We start from the raw sequence: 16,113 nt of genomic DNA, 5'->3' as shown, positions 1-16,113 counted from the left end.
GAAGGCGTTCATGAATTATGGTTTGTGGGGCTGACCTCACAGATAAGGCCCTGGCCTAGACTGGCCCGGTTGGTGGCCTTGGACCGGAGCGGGTGGGAAAACAGGAAAATGTGAGACTCGTGCTCACGTGTGGTTTTATTTGGTAACAAACAGGCAAAGCATCCAAGCTGAACTATTTTGAGAAACTACAACCAGACCTAAAATGATGTAGAACAGCAACACAGGAAAGTCAGTCATCAGTCATCACCCTTTCGATGCAGCGCTCCAAAGGTAATCCCAAAATTATCTTCCATCTTAACTGTGACCTCGGTGATTAGTTAACGGTGGATTAAGTGCCAATTAACCAGTTTCTTCCCACTACACCCAAAGAACAGAATCCTAGTGACAAATAACACTAGTCATCAAACAACTGCCCCAACAAGTCACATATTTAGCTGTGTACCAAGACTCCCTGGTCTCTCCGATTAACTCAACTTCTGACAAATCATGTATGCTCACAAACGCTTAATACCCATGGGCATCTCCAGGGTAGTGACTGGATTTCAAAGAAAAAGAAAATAAATATCACTCAACCATTAACTGCAATTGCTTAATCACTTTTATCATTTTGTCAAAACAGCCACAGTAAAGGGCTCCTAAAACACTGCACTTTAACTTTAAAGAAAAACAGAAAATATTCAACACTGATTAAGATACTGCACTGAGACCACTTTAAAAATGCCACTAGTTGTAACGGCCCTTCTCCACGCCAGGAGGTTAAAGCTTGCTTTTAATAGATCGTCTCAGGTGACACGATGCCGCTATGCTGTTGATGGCATTCCGACACCATTCCAAGAGAGGACTGGAGATCCTCTGCCCTTAGCAACAGGGACGGAGAGGAAACTATTCTGTTTATTTCTGTGTTGCCCTACACACCCACCACCCCGCGGGGTGAGAAACGCAAGTGGACAAAGACGACCCAGATTTGGGCACGTCTAAACTGCACTTCTCTTGTACAAGAGTAAGCAAATCTCAGCCTCTGCGATATCTACGGGATGATTCGTTTGGGCTGCTTGTGGCACTGAGGCTTTCTCACACCACAACGTGCCTAACAGGCTTTGTACAGGGACACGAGGAGACCAGCCAGTCAGCAGTCAAAGAAAAAAAATAGAGCCCAATCCAGCCAAAACGCAACCTGCTGATTAAGGAGGCAGACCAGTGAGATCATGAAATGAGAAGATATAGTCTCAGCTTCTGGGAACTGGCTCATTCTCTCAGGATGCATTGCTAAGGACAGGGAAAGGTTAAGCTTAAGTGAGCCACATAGTGTGAAATCTGCCTTAAAATGACACCATCACAGAAAGAAGCCATTAACATTCCGACATATGGGCTCCGGGACTCCCGAGACGGCCCCCACAACCAGTAGCATCCCATGGGGGGGCCATGTCCATTTAACCCAGGAGTCAGTAGGGTAATGTTGGTGAGGAGGAGAGGGTCAACAGCATGTGGGGTTAACTCTGAGGAGATTGGCAACGGCCGGCGACAATGGAGGCGAACTTCAAAATACACATGCTTTGTTTAAACCTCAACTCTCCTTCTGACCTTCCTCTCCGAGCATCTCCAAACCGCTCCCACACGATTTCCAAACGTCTCCTGTATTGAATGGAAGATCCTAGGAGCGGCACAGTGGTGCCGGTCCAAAGAGGTGGTCTACGCCGAGCGTGCAGCGGTAGAACTACGCCCACACCACCCGCCCACTGCCACGGTCCAAAGGTGAGCAGCACGCGTTATCTCCACGTCCCGTTCCAAACCCACGCTAGCCTGGTGCAGCGAGCAGATTAAGCAGAACAAACACTCGCCTCATCGCTCCATCACTCATTACTAATGACCTTGGGACTGAGGGCTACGTCAGTTTTGAAAAGCGAGTGGACGGAGCAAACTCCATGGCAGCTGCGGCACGCAGGGAGGGAGGTGGGGGCTCCCCAGAAGGGCTGGGAGCCTGGCTTCATCCTTCTGGAACACCACTTACTCAGCAAAATTTTATCGTCGTGTACTGAAATGCTGCTTATTTTAGTCAACTGAGCCAACGCTTGAAGTGTCATCATTCAAGAAGCTGCAAAGCCCCCATTTCAAACACTGCAGCGCTCGTGTTTATTAAACGAGCCTGGAGAGACGTGAGCGGGCCGTGTGCTCGCCGGCCACGCGACGGAACCCTCCGCTTCACACGCGTCCACACAGCAGAATCCTGTAGCCGCCATTTCTGCTTCCCCTGGTAATAAGGACCAGGTGTGGCACCACAGAACTCGCGCGTTCAAATATTTTCACAGGCCCGCGAGCTGAGCGCTCTTCAATGTCAGCCATTCATCACGTTTCAATACAGGCAGAGTGGTGCAGGCGCGCTGCGGTTAGCGCCGGAGCTTCAGAGACAATCGACACTCTTCTCTGCCGAGACTTGAAACAAACCCCAGTGGCTGCGGGTCCTGTCGGCTGCCTCGTTAATAACCCGCCCACGGCCGCGTGCGCTTCACTGCCCGCTCGGCCGCCACCGTACACGGCTGAGCCATTTTGTAAGACAGGATTTTGTAAGCCTGCTCAAAATGGCAGTGTGGGACCACCTTGAGAATTTGAAGGAGTGACGTGAGAAAGGGGCAAACGCCCCCTCCCCCCTCAGGAAGAGAGCTCGCCCCGGGCACGAGGAAACGACCCACTCAGGTGAGCACAAACAGGAAGCCCAGGTGGCATGCAAATACCAGACAGGAGAAAAGAGCAGCAACTTTAAAATGCTAATAAAGCAAAGACAGCAACACTTTTCAAGAGACCATTACCAAAACAAAGTGGAAAGTGCAACACTTCTATATCTCCATTTACCTCTGGGTATTGCTCATTGCCTCACAGCTGCTGTTTCAGGAGAGGGCCTGGTTACAAATGCTCTCCTGCACAGCAGTGATGTGGTCTGCTGCAGGGATAAAATGGGCTTTTTTACTTTTATTGCTACAGCTGTAGCGCCAGCAGACCGCTCACACAAAATATGGTTTATTGAGTCTGAAAGAACAAGTGAAGCAAGCAGGCCGACGCAGCCTGGGACCGAGAATCTCACGTCACTGGGCTCACGTCTCGCGTCACTGAGGGTCCAGCCTTCTCACGTGCAGAAGCAACTCTCGGTGATGGAGACACGGCGTTTGGAGCTTCCAGCTTTACACCCTCACACTACCAGTCCAGAGTCAATTGCCCTTAGCTTCAAAGCTGAAACAGCTCAAAAAGGCGGCAAGAAGCCCCCTCAGGCTGTGTTGCGGTGGTCTGCGGGGCCCCCTCCTGTCACACGGCCTCTGACCCTTGGCCTTTGTCTTGGCCTGGAAGATCCTAGCCTGTTTAAAGCGGTTACATGCTGATCAATTCTTCATCTACCGCTTGACATGGACACACAAACACAGAAAAACGTGAAAAAGAACGGGGGGGGGGGGAGTGAGTAAGTGTCTTACCTTCGTGTGAGTGAGAAGCCCAAAGCCCCATCTGCAGGCTGGCGGCAGGGTTGGGCGGTCTGAAGGCGGGGTCGGAGGGCGTAGGGGCTGGGCCTGCATGCGGATTGGACGAGCTCATGTAGCCGCCGAGAAAACCGGAGGCACCTGGGAAGGCATCACCTGCAGGGGAGCAAAGCACACCTCTCAGAGTCAGCACGGGGAGGAGAGAAGGCACTCCTCGGAGTCAGCACGGGGAGGAGAAGGCACTCCTCGGAGTCAGCACGGGGAGGAGAGAAGGCACTCCTCGGAGTCAGCACGGGGAGGAGAGAAGGCACTCCTCGGAGTCAGCACGGGGAGGAAGACAGCGCAAACGAAGAAGTGCAAGCACAGCGTCACCTGAGCCGCTCGCATTCCTGAGAGGACAGAAAGAGCTGGACCCAAACTGAAAGCATAGCCCAGAGAACAGGGGGGTTTCAACGTCAGCAGGGCCACAACCTCTGCCGTGGTCGCCGGCCGTATCGGCCTCTCCGCGTGTACTGGGAAGCGCAGATACAGCAAGTGTAAAGTGGCTGTTGCTTGTAAATAAATGCCATAAATAATTATTAGCCATGCGAAATTACAGTAGGCAGCGCATGAGAACGGCAGAGTAAAAATGTGCCGCAGCTCCCAAAGTAGCAAAGGGAAAGACACAGACGTAGAGGACATTTCCACCCCTACTGCCCCGTGCAGAGACGTAGAGGACATTTCCACCCCTACTGCCCCGTGCAGAGACGTAGAGGACATTTCCACCCCTACTGCCCCGTGCAGAGACGTAGAGGACATTTCCACCCCTACTGCCCCGTGCAGAGACGTAGAGGACATTTTCACCTACTGCCCTGTGCCCTTCGAGTGCTTTCAAGGGCACCCTGAGGGGGTGGGGAGAGAAAAGAGACAGTAATAACGGTCACTTTATTCCACAGAGAGGTGGGGACACAGTATGTACAGGCTGGGTTAGGGTTGCGCAGGTAGGGGTGGGGGACGTGTCCAAGATCAGGAGCAGGAGAGATCGATCCCGGCCTCCAGCAGCAGAATGTTCCTACTGTTTAAATGTGAATTAAAGCCTAATCAAGCCTTTGCATTGCTTAGTGCGGTGGACCGTGACGCATGATGAGAAGGAGCAGTCAAAATGAAGGAGTGTTTGTGGTGATGAAGCTCTTCTCCTCCCACACGCCTCCGCCTGCCTCCAGCGTTCACACTCACTGCACAAAATAGCAGAGAAGCGGGAACACGCTTACATACATGCCCACAGGCCCATGTGCACACACACGCGCACAAACGTACTCATACACGTACGTACATGTAAACATATATAGGCATGCATGAGCGCGCGCGCGCACACACACACACACACACACACACACACACACACACACACACACACACACGTTCGATCGCCTTCAACAATGGGCCCGGATGATTTTCCTCCCCCTCTCCCCCATGTGTAAATGGTCCATTAGCATGAGAAGGGGCGTGTGAACAACAGGCACCTCCAGCAAGAGGAGGCCTCCGGAGCGCAGAGGGAGCTCACACCCTGAATGTGCCCGAGGAGGAGCTCCTCCAGCACAGTCCTGCCACCAGCGCCCTGGAACCCCTCGCCTACAGGGCACGGGGGGCCGGATCAGAGCAGCGCCAGGGGCGGAGCCAAGATGTCCTGGCATGCATCTACTCTCAGAGCCTGGCCTTTACCGAGCCCATCCAAGGCGTGAAGAGCTATGAACTTGAGCACCGTTTGACAGACCCGGAAAAAGGAGGGAACACGAACGGGTGTCATTCAGCTGGACCGGTAATGAAACGCAAGACCGGTCACGTCGGAGACTCATGTCCAAGCGCACAGAGTTTCCTGCAGCATCTCGGCGCGGCACCGTGGCTGGCAATCCACCCCACCCCTGACTAAACACAGCTCTGCGTCTAAAACCTGCACGGCTCGTCAGCCAGCGTCCTGCCGCTGAGCACGTCACGCCCGGTCCACCTCCGGTTCGGCGGGTCGCAGATCGGTTTCCTGAACACACGGGAACTTTTCAAAACGGCAGCGCACACACACTTCCCCTTCTCGGGCTCTGCGGACAGTGTGCTGAATGGCGCAGGAATTTCCTAATTGCTCACACTGCTGAACTGGAGAGCGAAGCAGGGGACACACGGTAAGCTCACAATCCCCCCCGCCATAATTAAAGCCCTTCAAGACAAACCTGAAAGAACTGCTGTAAATTAGAGAAAAGAGAGACACTAATTAGAATTCAAGACCTTAAACCAAGACACAGGAAGAGGAAAAGGAAAAACACACATACACAGACCAAAGCGTACAAAGCACAGCACCTGCTCGGAAAAACAGTCCTGTGCTACAAAGGCCCCCATTATCAGAGTCATTACAATGCGGCACAAAGAAGACAACTGAACTGCACGTTAATTCATGCACATTTACCGTTAACGTGAAGGGGCTAAATAAACAGCCTGAGGGAAAAGCACAGCTGAAATACCACGCAGGAAACAGCATGACCAATGATACTGGGAAGGCCATACGTGACCATCCGGGAACACGTGCGGCAAAGGCGAGCCGTTAAACTTAAGCCGGTTGAGCGATTCCGGTTGACCTCTGGGTGAACACGATAGCACCGCGTTCCAGCAACGAAATGCTTCCCATACCGTCCATAGCAAGGAAGGCAGAACACCAACCCAGCACAGAGACAGTACCGCAGTCCCCCCGCGGCAGACCATGGGCCCCTGCTGCTGGACACAGCAGCCGCGAGACTTTGTCTGGTCCCTCCCGTCAACAAGCGCAGATACAGCGAGGCACTGGGGGAACGGGGCGGCGGAGGACATCGCCCCAGCGCTCAAAGGAAGCTGCATCGCGGCACTCAGCACAGGCAGGACGACAAAAATCGAGCGACGTCCGCTAACTGGGTACGGGGGCGAAGGGCTGAAAGGCGGGAGTCTCCCGCAGACTGGCGCTCCGCTCTCTTCTGAAAGGGCCTTCAAGGCCGCTCGGCTATTTTTGAAGCCATTACCCTGCAGGGAGCAGATCTCCGCGTCGCCGCTTCTGATGCCTTCACCACCCACTGGAAAAACACAACATTCCGGATCTTTCCCCGTCTCGGCGGAGCACCTGCGAGGAAACGAAAACATGCGGCGCCTACCCGCTCCAACACGTCGGCCTGGATGTCACACCGACGGCCAAAATTCCTACACCTCTCCAGTACCGCAGGGCTCAAACAGAAACTTGTTTCAGCTCTGCTGACAACAGGGGAGTGACACTATAATTGCGGCAGTGAGCAGCGGGTCGTACGGGCTGCGTGAGCCCGTCTGAGTGATGAGGGCGTGTCCAAGCTCAGAGCCAAAAAAGGCCCCACGGCCTATTCAGTCCAACAAGGCTACGATCGTGGCGAACTCCGTGTGGCATTCGGGCTTTGGTGTAGAAACACGGCCGCCGCCACGCCGCTCTGGAACCCCATTTTTAAAAACGCAGGTGCAGACAGTGTGATGCCTTTCTGACATTAATATCCTTGTCGAAAAGTAGCAGCTCACCACCTTTTCATTCCCCGCGCGAGACGGGCAGGTAGATCAGCGGTTCTGGAAACGAGGCCGCACTCACACAGGACCCTGCGTTAAAGAGCAGGAAGCAGCTGTGTGTTCACCCGACACACCTTCAGCTGTGCAGGAGCGATCACACGATGACAGATGCAGGAGTCCAACTCAGAGATGACCCCCCTCCCCCGTTTGTTTATATAAACATCTTCGAAAGCTCAAAAGATAGTGTGCTCACAAGAACAATTCGATAATAACTAAATGAAAGAAATAAAGCCCAATAAAGAGAAGGCTCTAACCTTAACATGACTGAGCTGAGAACTCAATACAAAATACAAATGTTTTTCCCCCACAACAACAATTTAGCTGGTCAGACGCAAAGCAATTATGTTTGGTCGTGTAGATCTAACCAACCAAAGCCTCATTTATCTAAAAACTGTTTAGAAATGACAAATGTGCACCATAAACAAAATGTGAGAACATGGTTTTGCTTGCGGGAAGCCAGTATAAATATAACCTATAGAACAGTTCATCTCCTGATGAAACTTCATAACAGCAAAGCATTTATACACACACGAGCTGCTCGTATAAAAACGGTGCCGTGTCAGTGATGTCCTGCTAAACTCCCCGATATCAGCTTAATGGCTTTCCAAACAGCACTAGAAAGGAATTCTCTCTCCTTCTCTCTCTCTCTCTCTCTCTCTCTCAAAGTATAAAATAGCTGCTTTTTAAAGCTCTTTTAACAGCAACTGTCAAATTGCAACCACACTTTCTGCATTGAAGAGATGCTAGCATCCTGGTAAAGACTCCGCCCCCTATAATGGTCTCTCACAACCTATTTGTGTTTAAGCTTCGGAAAATTGCTCATAGTTCAAGCAAACTGATTTTGCCAAATGTGTTCGACATCTGCAAAATATCTGGTACCGTTGCTTCTTAGGTAGACAAGCTTTGTGCTGATTCTTCAGTTTGTATCTATGCACCTGTGAGACATTCACAGAGCCATGTAAAGAAAGCTAGTGATGTATTTAGGGCACTTGAGGAGCAAGGAGAATGTGGAGATCGCTAACGCAGGCTTGTGAAGTCTGACAGTGTTTTAAGTGTCATAGTAAATGGGCTAGTGAGAGAGACCAGGAGAAGAAAATGTCAACCTTGTGGTTAGGATTCCCCGAGACGCCGGAAACCGGAGAGCAGAGTAACAATCTGAAGGGTTTAGCCAAAATGGACAACTGACACAGACTTGCCACAGGCAGCACAATAACCCTTTAAGGGGAGGTTAAGCCAAGTGTACAACAAAGCGTGCAAATTACACATCCATGTAAACAACGGCTTACGCGGCAGAATTAGCTTGCTAAGAGAGGCTTGTTCACCAGGATCTGCCGCACGAAGTGGAAGAGGAAGAGTTGGACGCTCTTCAACACTTTGTGGTGATCGTTGAACACATGATAGGAGAGAGAAGAGCTGCTGGCTTGGTTTACACTTCACAGCCTTCGTTAGCGTTTCAGAGGCACGCTTTAATCCTAGTGGCACCAGCCAGGTCACTGCTCCTGTGTGAGGCCCTGCCCACACACACACACACACACACACACACACACACACACCCTTTGTCCAACACCTCAGAACCACATTTGTGTGCATCTGTGCATGTGTGATCATCCTGTGACTCCACTCAACCAAAAGTAGATTAGCTATCAGCACCAGTAATATCACTCCACTACTAAAGAAAATGACCCCTCCCCCTGTATCAGCTTCTCCAATTGAACCTACCTTTGACAGTGTCATTGTGCAATATGCAGAGTGAAACAACAGTTATGAAAGACCAAACAATGTGACTTCCTACTAAACTACTGAGAACTTCCACCACTAAAGGAAGGAGGAACCAACATGCTAACGTGCCTTAGGCTGGCAGAATAAGCAGGCCCGTTTGTGTTTGACTGCATAATGGGGAGATGAATTAAATAGCACTAACACGGTGTATCTTTTCTAGGGCACAGGGCTGTGGAACACAGAAACCTGATCTCATCCGCCTTCCAATCACTTACCGTCAAATTACATTTTAATAAGGCTGCTTCAGCGGCCATCTCTGGCAGATGTTAAATGAGGGATTTATCAAGTCAAGGTGCTTAATCCCAGCCATTTTCAGCATGCAATGGATAATTTTCTAAGGAACTGAGCATTATTTCACGCCATTGCCATCATACTTCCCACTGAGTAGGTTTAAAAAGGTGAAAAAGATCAAAAGGCCTGCAGGAGAAAACCATTCCTACGTAGACGCACACAGGCAGCCGAAAATTAAAAGACAAATATGGCAGGAAAGCTTGCTTCCTTCCTCTCTTGGCAAATGATAATTACTCATTTATCCAAACATTAAGAGGAGCAAATAAAAGGACTTGCAGATGCCCTGCGGGAAACCACCATCTCCCATCATAAGAATGCACTTGTGTGACAGGAGGTTTCTCTTAAGAGGGCCGAGTACACAGCTCATGCAAAGATGAGGCAACGGGGCTGGGTACCGGGGTATTAAACACTTTATGTTTAATTCAGAGGAAAGTCAAGGCTGCAGGAGGCACTCACACTCCCTCCACCTCCTTCCCTCGCTCTGTGTGTGTGTGTGTGTGTGTGCGCGTGTGTGCATCCCCTCCACCACACCATGCCGGACAGGGGGAGGGAGGGTAGAGAGCCCACCCCCAAACACAAGTACCCCTGAATTTTACTGCAGCCCCCTGCCTGGCACAGCGGATCACAACAAGGACGTCGTCCCAGGGCAGCGACAGCAGAACACTTCTGGCTAACACCAGGGCAACGGCAGCAGAAACCCGTCTTCCAGGGCTGGGGGATGGTCACGAATCAATTCAGCGCTCCGGTGAGACGTGCCGCTAAACAAACAGCGACAAATCACCAGTTTAGAGTTTTGCAGCGTGCTTTATGGGAGCGTGCCTTTAACCTTGAAACTGGAGCGTGGAGAGAAGCGTGGAAACGATAACACCTGGCCTGCAGAGCCTGCGTTTACAAGCAATCGCCTCCTATGCCCTTCAGGGCGGAATTCTGGTCTTGTGCCTTTTCTTAAGTTAGGCAACAGAGCAATTCTCCCAACAGTCATCAGAAGCTAGCATAACCAAACCGCGGCTCTAAAGTGGAAAGGCGATGAGGAGGGTGCAGAGGGGCAGGAGCGGTCACGCTCACCCCAAGCAGGGGTGCTTCAGCAGGGCGTGAGGGACAGCCGGGTCCAGCCAGACGAAGCAGGAGTTCAGCCTTGATCCGAGCCGCACGCGAATGTGCCAATCTGCCCGGTGCCCTTGGGCGAGCTCGTCTCCACCGCCAACGGAGGTTACAGAACCGTGAACATGTCACTGCCATAACACCCCTCCCCCTCCCTCCTAGTATACAAAATGGAACGGAGTCACAGATATTGTGTGGGGCCGGAGGGTAGTGGAGCAGACCAACAGGGACTTGGACAGAAAGAAGTGGGGGACTGATGAGACAACAGGAAACAGAGAGGGGCAAGATGTCAACAGTGAACCCCGACTGCAGGCCAGCCGACCGGGATCCGCAAACTCAAAGCAGGCCCTGAACCGGCAGCAGCGCTGGAACTGCTGGAATCTCTGATGCACCATGTGAAAGGTGATCAATCGCATTCTCCCAAAGGCACCCCACTTCAAACACACATCAAGCCAAGATTTACATTCCCCCGCCCCCTGGCCTTTAGTTAGACAAGCTTTCATGGACCCCATTTTAACCTAGTGTGCTTGGCACAGAAATATGTACTCATTTCATGCTGTGCACAATGAATGAAATGTAAAAAAATAAAACAAACATTAAACTTCTTGCGCCATTAGCATGGCTCGACCCAACGACACAATCATTACTAAAGTCAAAGACCTTAAAAAGATTGCAGAAATGCGTTCAGCCTTAAAAAGAAAGATCATTATCTAAAGAAAAATGGAAAAAACTTTAACCAGCAAACGTAGGTCAAGTCAATTTGGTGAATCATTCTCTAAGGAATAGAAAGCCATATAAAGTCCAAGTAGGTTAACATGGTCTGACAAAATTTGAACTTGTAAGCAATTACGGTTATTGACCATTACACAATTTTAGTTGATTTTTGTTCCCACTACGTTTCCCTGTGCATCAGCATTCTGAGCTTCTAGCTCCAGTAGATTCAAAAGAATAAACTGGAACACACAGCAACTGCTCAAAACTGACCAATCAAGCAATTAAAAATAAAACCCCACACATATCCAAAGCCACCATAACTGTCGATGATGCAAAGAAATGTGTCCATCAGGAACCTTGAAGGTTTTTGAGCATTTATTTACATGGCTAAAAACAAACAAAAAGGCCAATCTTTACCAAACCAGTGCAAAGCAAAAGATCAACCAAGACCTTCAAAGTAATTACTATATAGTTTACTCGTGTAACATTTAACCACATCATGGAACCTCACTGGGCCATGAAACATGGACTTCAGCAGCAGTGGATCAGGCCACATTAAACTACGGCCATCAGTCATTTCATTTCAAGCTGAACCACTGAAACTGTATGGCAGCTCGCCATGTAAAACACGAGTGCTAGGAACAGTGTATTCATCAGTTCATATAAGCAATGAGGGAAGAAGGAGAATATGTAGGTAGCTGACAAGAGGAGATACCAAAGACAAATAGATCAACTGATCCGTCTATCTGCGTGGGCTACAGACAGGCTGCTTCATCAAATCCCGTGAAACGGATGAAGCCAGACTAGGGAACAGGGAGGAGTTGGGGAGCGAGCAGACTTGGTCCGCTACAGACGGGTCTGTTTTCAGCAGTTTTACTACACGGCCAGTAGAAGCTACGGGGTCATATTCACAGAACTCCTTCAGAACGCCATTTCAATTCAGCGAACAACATTCATCTCCCGCCGCACATTTCTGTAAGCGACGTTTGCTCCGTTGCCTACAGGTAGGAAGAGCCGGCTAATGCCTCAGCCACCTCGCCCATGGAGAGCAATGTGTGAAAAGACCCCTGTGTAATAGACTATACAGAAAAACTGCATTTCATGGATGGGTGCTGATTAGAACCTGCACATACGAACATCTACACATTCAGAGAAGCTAGAGTGAAATGTGAGGAACGCTTCACTCCACTGATGTGCGGAGGCACAGGGCTTTGCACACAAGTTCCTCCGCTCATCTAGAATATGACCTGGTTCCAGCCCAGCAGAACCTTTTCACTGCCTGACCGAGTGCACAGGGTTCAAAGACAGGCTTATTTTATAACTTCTTTAAATTCCAAAAAAAAAAAGGGCAGTTCCAATTCAACCCAAAAAGGTTATTTTCCCATTTCCTGCTGCATGAGAACAATAGATAAAACAACTACATTTACAACGTTCACTTCTGCACACTCTCTCCCCGAGTTATCCAATAACCTCAGCTTAACCCACGTGTTTATCAACCTTTGCCATAAAACCGCTCAAAAGATAAAACAGACTAGCACTTATATATTTAATTTAATTAGGGAGGTTGATTCTGGAACAAAACTTACAAAACAACAGACCACATCTGTTTTTTTTCCACCATGAGTGAAATTTGGCTGTTGAATTATTAGTGATTATTATTAATTATTAGTTTTCAGGAAACTGAATGATTCTACAAACATATGATGCATTTTCAGCTCACTGGCACTGTGAATAGAGGCCTCTTCCGTTAAACTCAAATTATTTGATACAAAACAATCACCTCAGACAAGAAGAATTTCTAGAAGAGTAATCCTAGTCCTCCCTTATGCACTGGGAAGACTCAAGTAAAAAAAAAAAAAAAGGAACTGTCTGAAGAGGTGCCCTTTGCACTAGAGATGTTAGGGAGAATGCTATTCTTGGACAGCCAAAGAACAACTAAAAACCTGCTGCCAGAGTATCACTGTAAAACAGGAACATAGAGGAAATGCAGCCACTGCTGGGATGGCATGCGAGACCAGATAGGTAGAGTAACGTTGAACAGCACACACCCAGCACGTCAAATCACAACAAACAGCATCCATGCGTATCAAACACTGGCAGTTACTCCATCCATCCACACCCCCCCCCCCCACACACACACACACACACACACGCAGATAATCTTTTATCCAATTCAGAACCAAGAATCCAAATGCAAATCAAAACCAGGAAAAATACATCAAAGCACTAACAAACAATCCTTCCTAAAGGTTAATCATTTAAAGTTTTAAGGAGCAGTCAAAATTCACTGACATGTCTGTTTCTTATCAGCATCTTATCAATATAAAAACAATCGATAATATTGAACAGGCATTCCAAGATAGCAGGGTGCCAACATTATTTTTAGTTGATTAATGTCCACCTGGGGTCAGTTTAGGGTGAACCAAAATATGAACTCATTAGGACAAACTTCACACTGATGTAAAACAGTTACCAGATTATGCAAGAAAATGATGGCATTAAATAAATAAATTCCAGTTTAGGCCTCCAGGTATTGGGGTAATATTTGGACATTCCAAAAACATATCCTAATGCAGCATGCTGTATTTATATTAATACCTTCCAAAGCACCCATGACTCTTAATGGGAAGAGTCCCACAGAACTTCATTGTCTAAAATAGACTGTATGTGGGCAGAGAGCACTGCAAAACAGTAATGCAGCTATTAATGTAGACATAAGGAGAAGAAAGAGAAAGTCTGAGCATACTTTATATTGATCAGCTGAAGTTTGCAGTATAGGGTCACATTGAAAACCAGTAGATTTTTAATGTTGAAGAAAACACAGATATAGACTACAGTCTGCCCATAGTGACTGGCCTTTTGTACAATGTTGTATTGTGGCAAATTCTACTGTAAACAGACAATATGCCTAAAGAAACAATCTGTGAGATAAATCAAATGTAATGAAATATCAGTAGGTTGAACCATGTTAATGCTGCCACCGAATCAGAAATAAGGTCAATTCTACAATCAAACTACACATGGATGTAGCGCGCGCACACACACACACACACACACACACACACACACACACACACACACACACTAATAACTAAAAAGGAAAGAAAAAAAAACACCATATAGAACAAACTGCCTCCTACTGTTGAATTACAGGCTGGGGCAGTGACCACAAAAGCTTTTGCTCAACACTGAGGAAAGCCACAAATGAAGGTTAACCCTGTACATCTAGACTCCAGATGTGCATATGACAGTGTGCATTTTCCACCCCACTTCACCCATCAGACACTGCAGCTCAACTGGCCCATATCCACATCTATTCTGAGATGATCTTTACTTCCAGCAGATCATCTGCACTGTAGTCACAACATTTTTATCTACTTTTAAATGCATCTCGTGGCAATACATTGACAGTCATAAAGCAACAATGACATATCATGTAATTTGTCCACATTAAAACTGCCACTTTGTCTCAGTCACAATAACCCAAAGAGGGTTACATAAACGTGACAGAACCACAGTCTGTTCAGTGGCATAATATTGATTTACACGCAATATCTACCCATGCTTCTTTTGCAAGGACATTCTGTTCAACTACGAAAGCCCTTATCCATAAATGCAGTGTTTAGATGTCGAGCTTTAACTCACACCAGCATCGCTATTTTCCTACTAATTCATAACAAGCCCAGCAACATTCACTCCAAAGAAGAAACGACGTTTGTTTATTTCCGACGGTGACCATGCATTGCACCACAATTCAGCGATCAGTAAAGCATCCGACAGCGCACATTGGTAAAGCAGGAGTCTAATTATAGTGTCGCTCCCAGATCGTTCGAGGGAAAGAGCGCGAGATGTAAGCAATTTTAGTTTCGGCTCAATTTCAGCAGAGACGATTTTCGACACTTTAAAGGAAACAGTAGGCCTACGTACGCATTACCAGAATCAAACTTATTTTTTGCCTAACAGTGTTAGATCAAGCATGAGCTCAGATTTACTCGATCACTATTTCATCCTGCGAGCGCGCGCTCGGGCCGATGTTTTAGCCTGCGCTCGAGCGATGGAGAACACTGGGGTCATTTCTCCCTATACATTACATCTGACAACTATGTAGCGTTCAACAACAACAAAACAAACATGTTCACGCCCATTAAGAGCTCGATCATTGACTGGAATACAGAAAATAACTGGATTCGTACAAAGCAGAGATTATAAATCAAGATCGGGAAGATATTACTCATTTTCTGTCGGGCTACTAAATGGTGATTAGCAAGACGGAACATGCAATCGCGCTGCGTTGGCTGCAACAGTAGAGCATTAAACGGCATAACGTCTCAGCGTTTACTTAAATGACAGTCTGAGGCTGTCTCCGATCTTTTTTAATGCAACTTGGCTAAAAGTCGTCACCTAAACACCGCACCAAACAACATTAGCTTGGCGTGACTTCCAAAAGAAGTTTCGCCTGAAATACAAGGTTACAAGACGATCCGTGTTTCGCATTATTCGTGCATCCTTCGTATTGAATTAAAGCGATACTTACTATGTTGAGGCTGTATGTTGATGGCCGAGGGGAGAAATTTTCCAGCGTGCAGAGCCGCCGGGTGCCCCGCGCCCAAGCGCCCGGGAGACGGTGGCATTCTGCCGGCCGCAGCGGAAGCTCCGAGTCGGTGCGACTCCATTGCCAATCCGGAGAGCAGCGGTGGAGGGACGTGGACGGATCTGGGGGGGCCGAAATCTCGGCCATCCATCATCCACAACGGGTAAACTTGATAAAAGAAACTGTGAGATCGGCTATTCCGAAGGAGCCTGTTCAGGCTATGATGTCCCTAGATCTCTAGGCAAATCAGTGTCCTTATCCGGCATTGTGCCGACCTACAAAACAAAAAAGAAAACCGAGTCTTGGATAAATATAAATGACAATTTATGAAATTTGAATTGAACTGAAAGGTAGATTAAAAAAAAACAGGCTATTCCAAACAAGGGCGTAATGACGCAGTTTGAATCTAACTAAACCGGGATTTAAAAAAGTAATCCTCCCAAGTTGGGTCGGTGCAGAACACGGCACATGAACCGCAAACAACGATGAAGCGAGAGAAGCGAAGCTTTGTACATTTTAAACAGATGCTGATGGTGGTGCGCTGCCCTGAATAATGGGACATGTCTCGCTCCTCGTGCGCTCCCCACACCCGCAGTC

The 16,113-nt window shown here is 48.3% G+C and overlaps 1 protein-coding gene across 2 annotated transcripts in view; it reads right to left on the bottom strand.

The window, feature by feature from the left end:
- tnrc18 (trinucleotide repeat containing 18) overlaps nucleotides 1–16,113 on the bottom strand; it is a 53,371-nt gene that overhangs the window by 35,849 nt on the left and 1,409 nt on the right. For both annotated transcript variants that reach the window (XM_077009174.1, XM_077009175.1), the window contains exons 2-3: nucleotides 15,460–15,791; nucleotides 3,459–3,617 (exon numbers count right to left, since the gene is read on the bottom strand). In XM_077009174.1, the coding sequence (XP_076865289.1) occupies nucleotides 3,459–3,617; nucleotides 15,460–15,670 (370 nt within the window). In that variant the 5' untranslated portion in view covers nucleotides 15,671–15,791. The remainder of the gene's footprint in view (nucleotides 1–3,458; nucleotides 3,618–15,459; nucleotides 15,792–16,113) is intronic.

Source organism: Brachyhypopomus gauderio, chromosome 6 (genome assembly GCF_052324685.1).
Source record: "Brachyhypopomus gauderio isolate BG-103 chromosome 6, BGAUD_0.2, whole genome shotgun sequence".
Classification (NCBI taxonomy): domain Eukaryota; kingdom Metazoa; phylum Chordata; class Actinopteri; order Gymnotiformes; family Hypopomidae; genus Brachyhypopomus; species Brachyhypopomus gauderio.
Note: the sequence above shows the minus strand (reverse complement) of the source record. Positions and strands in the feature narration are given on the sequence as shown.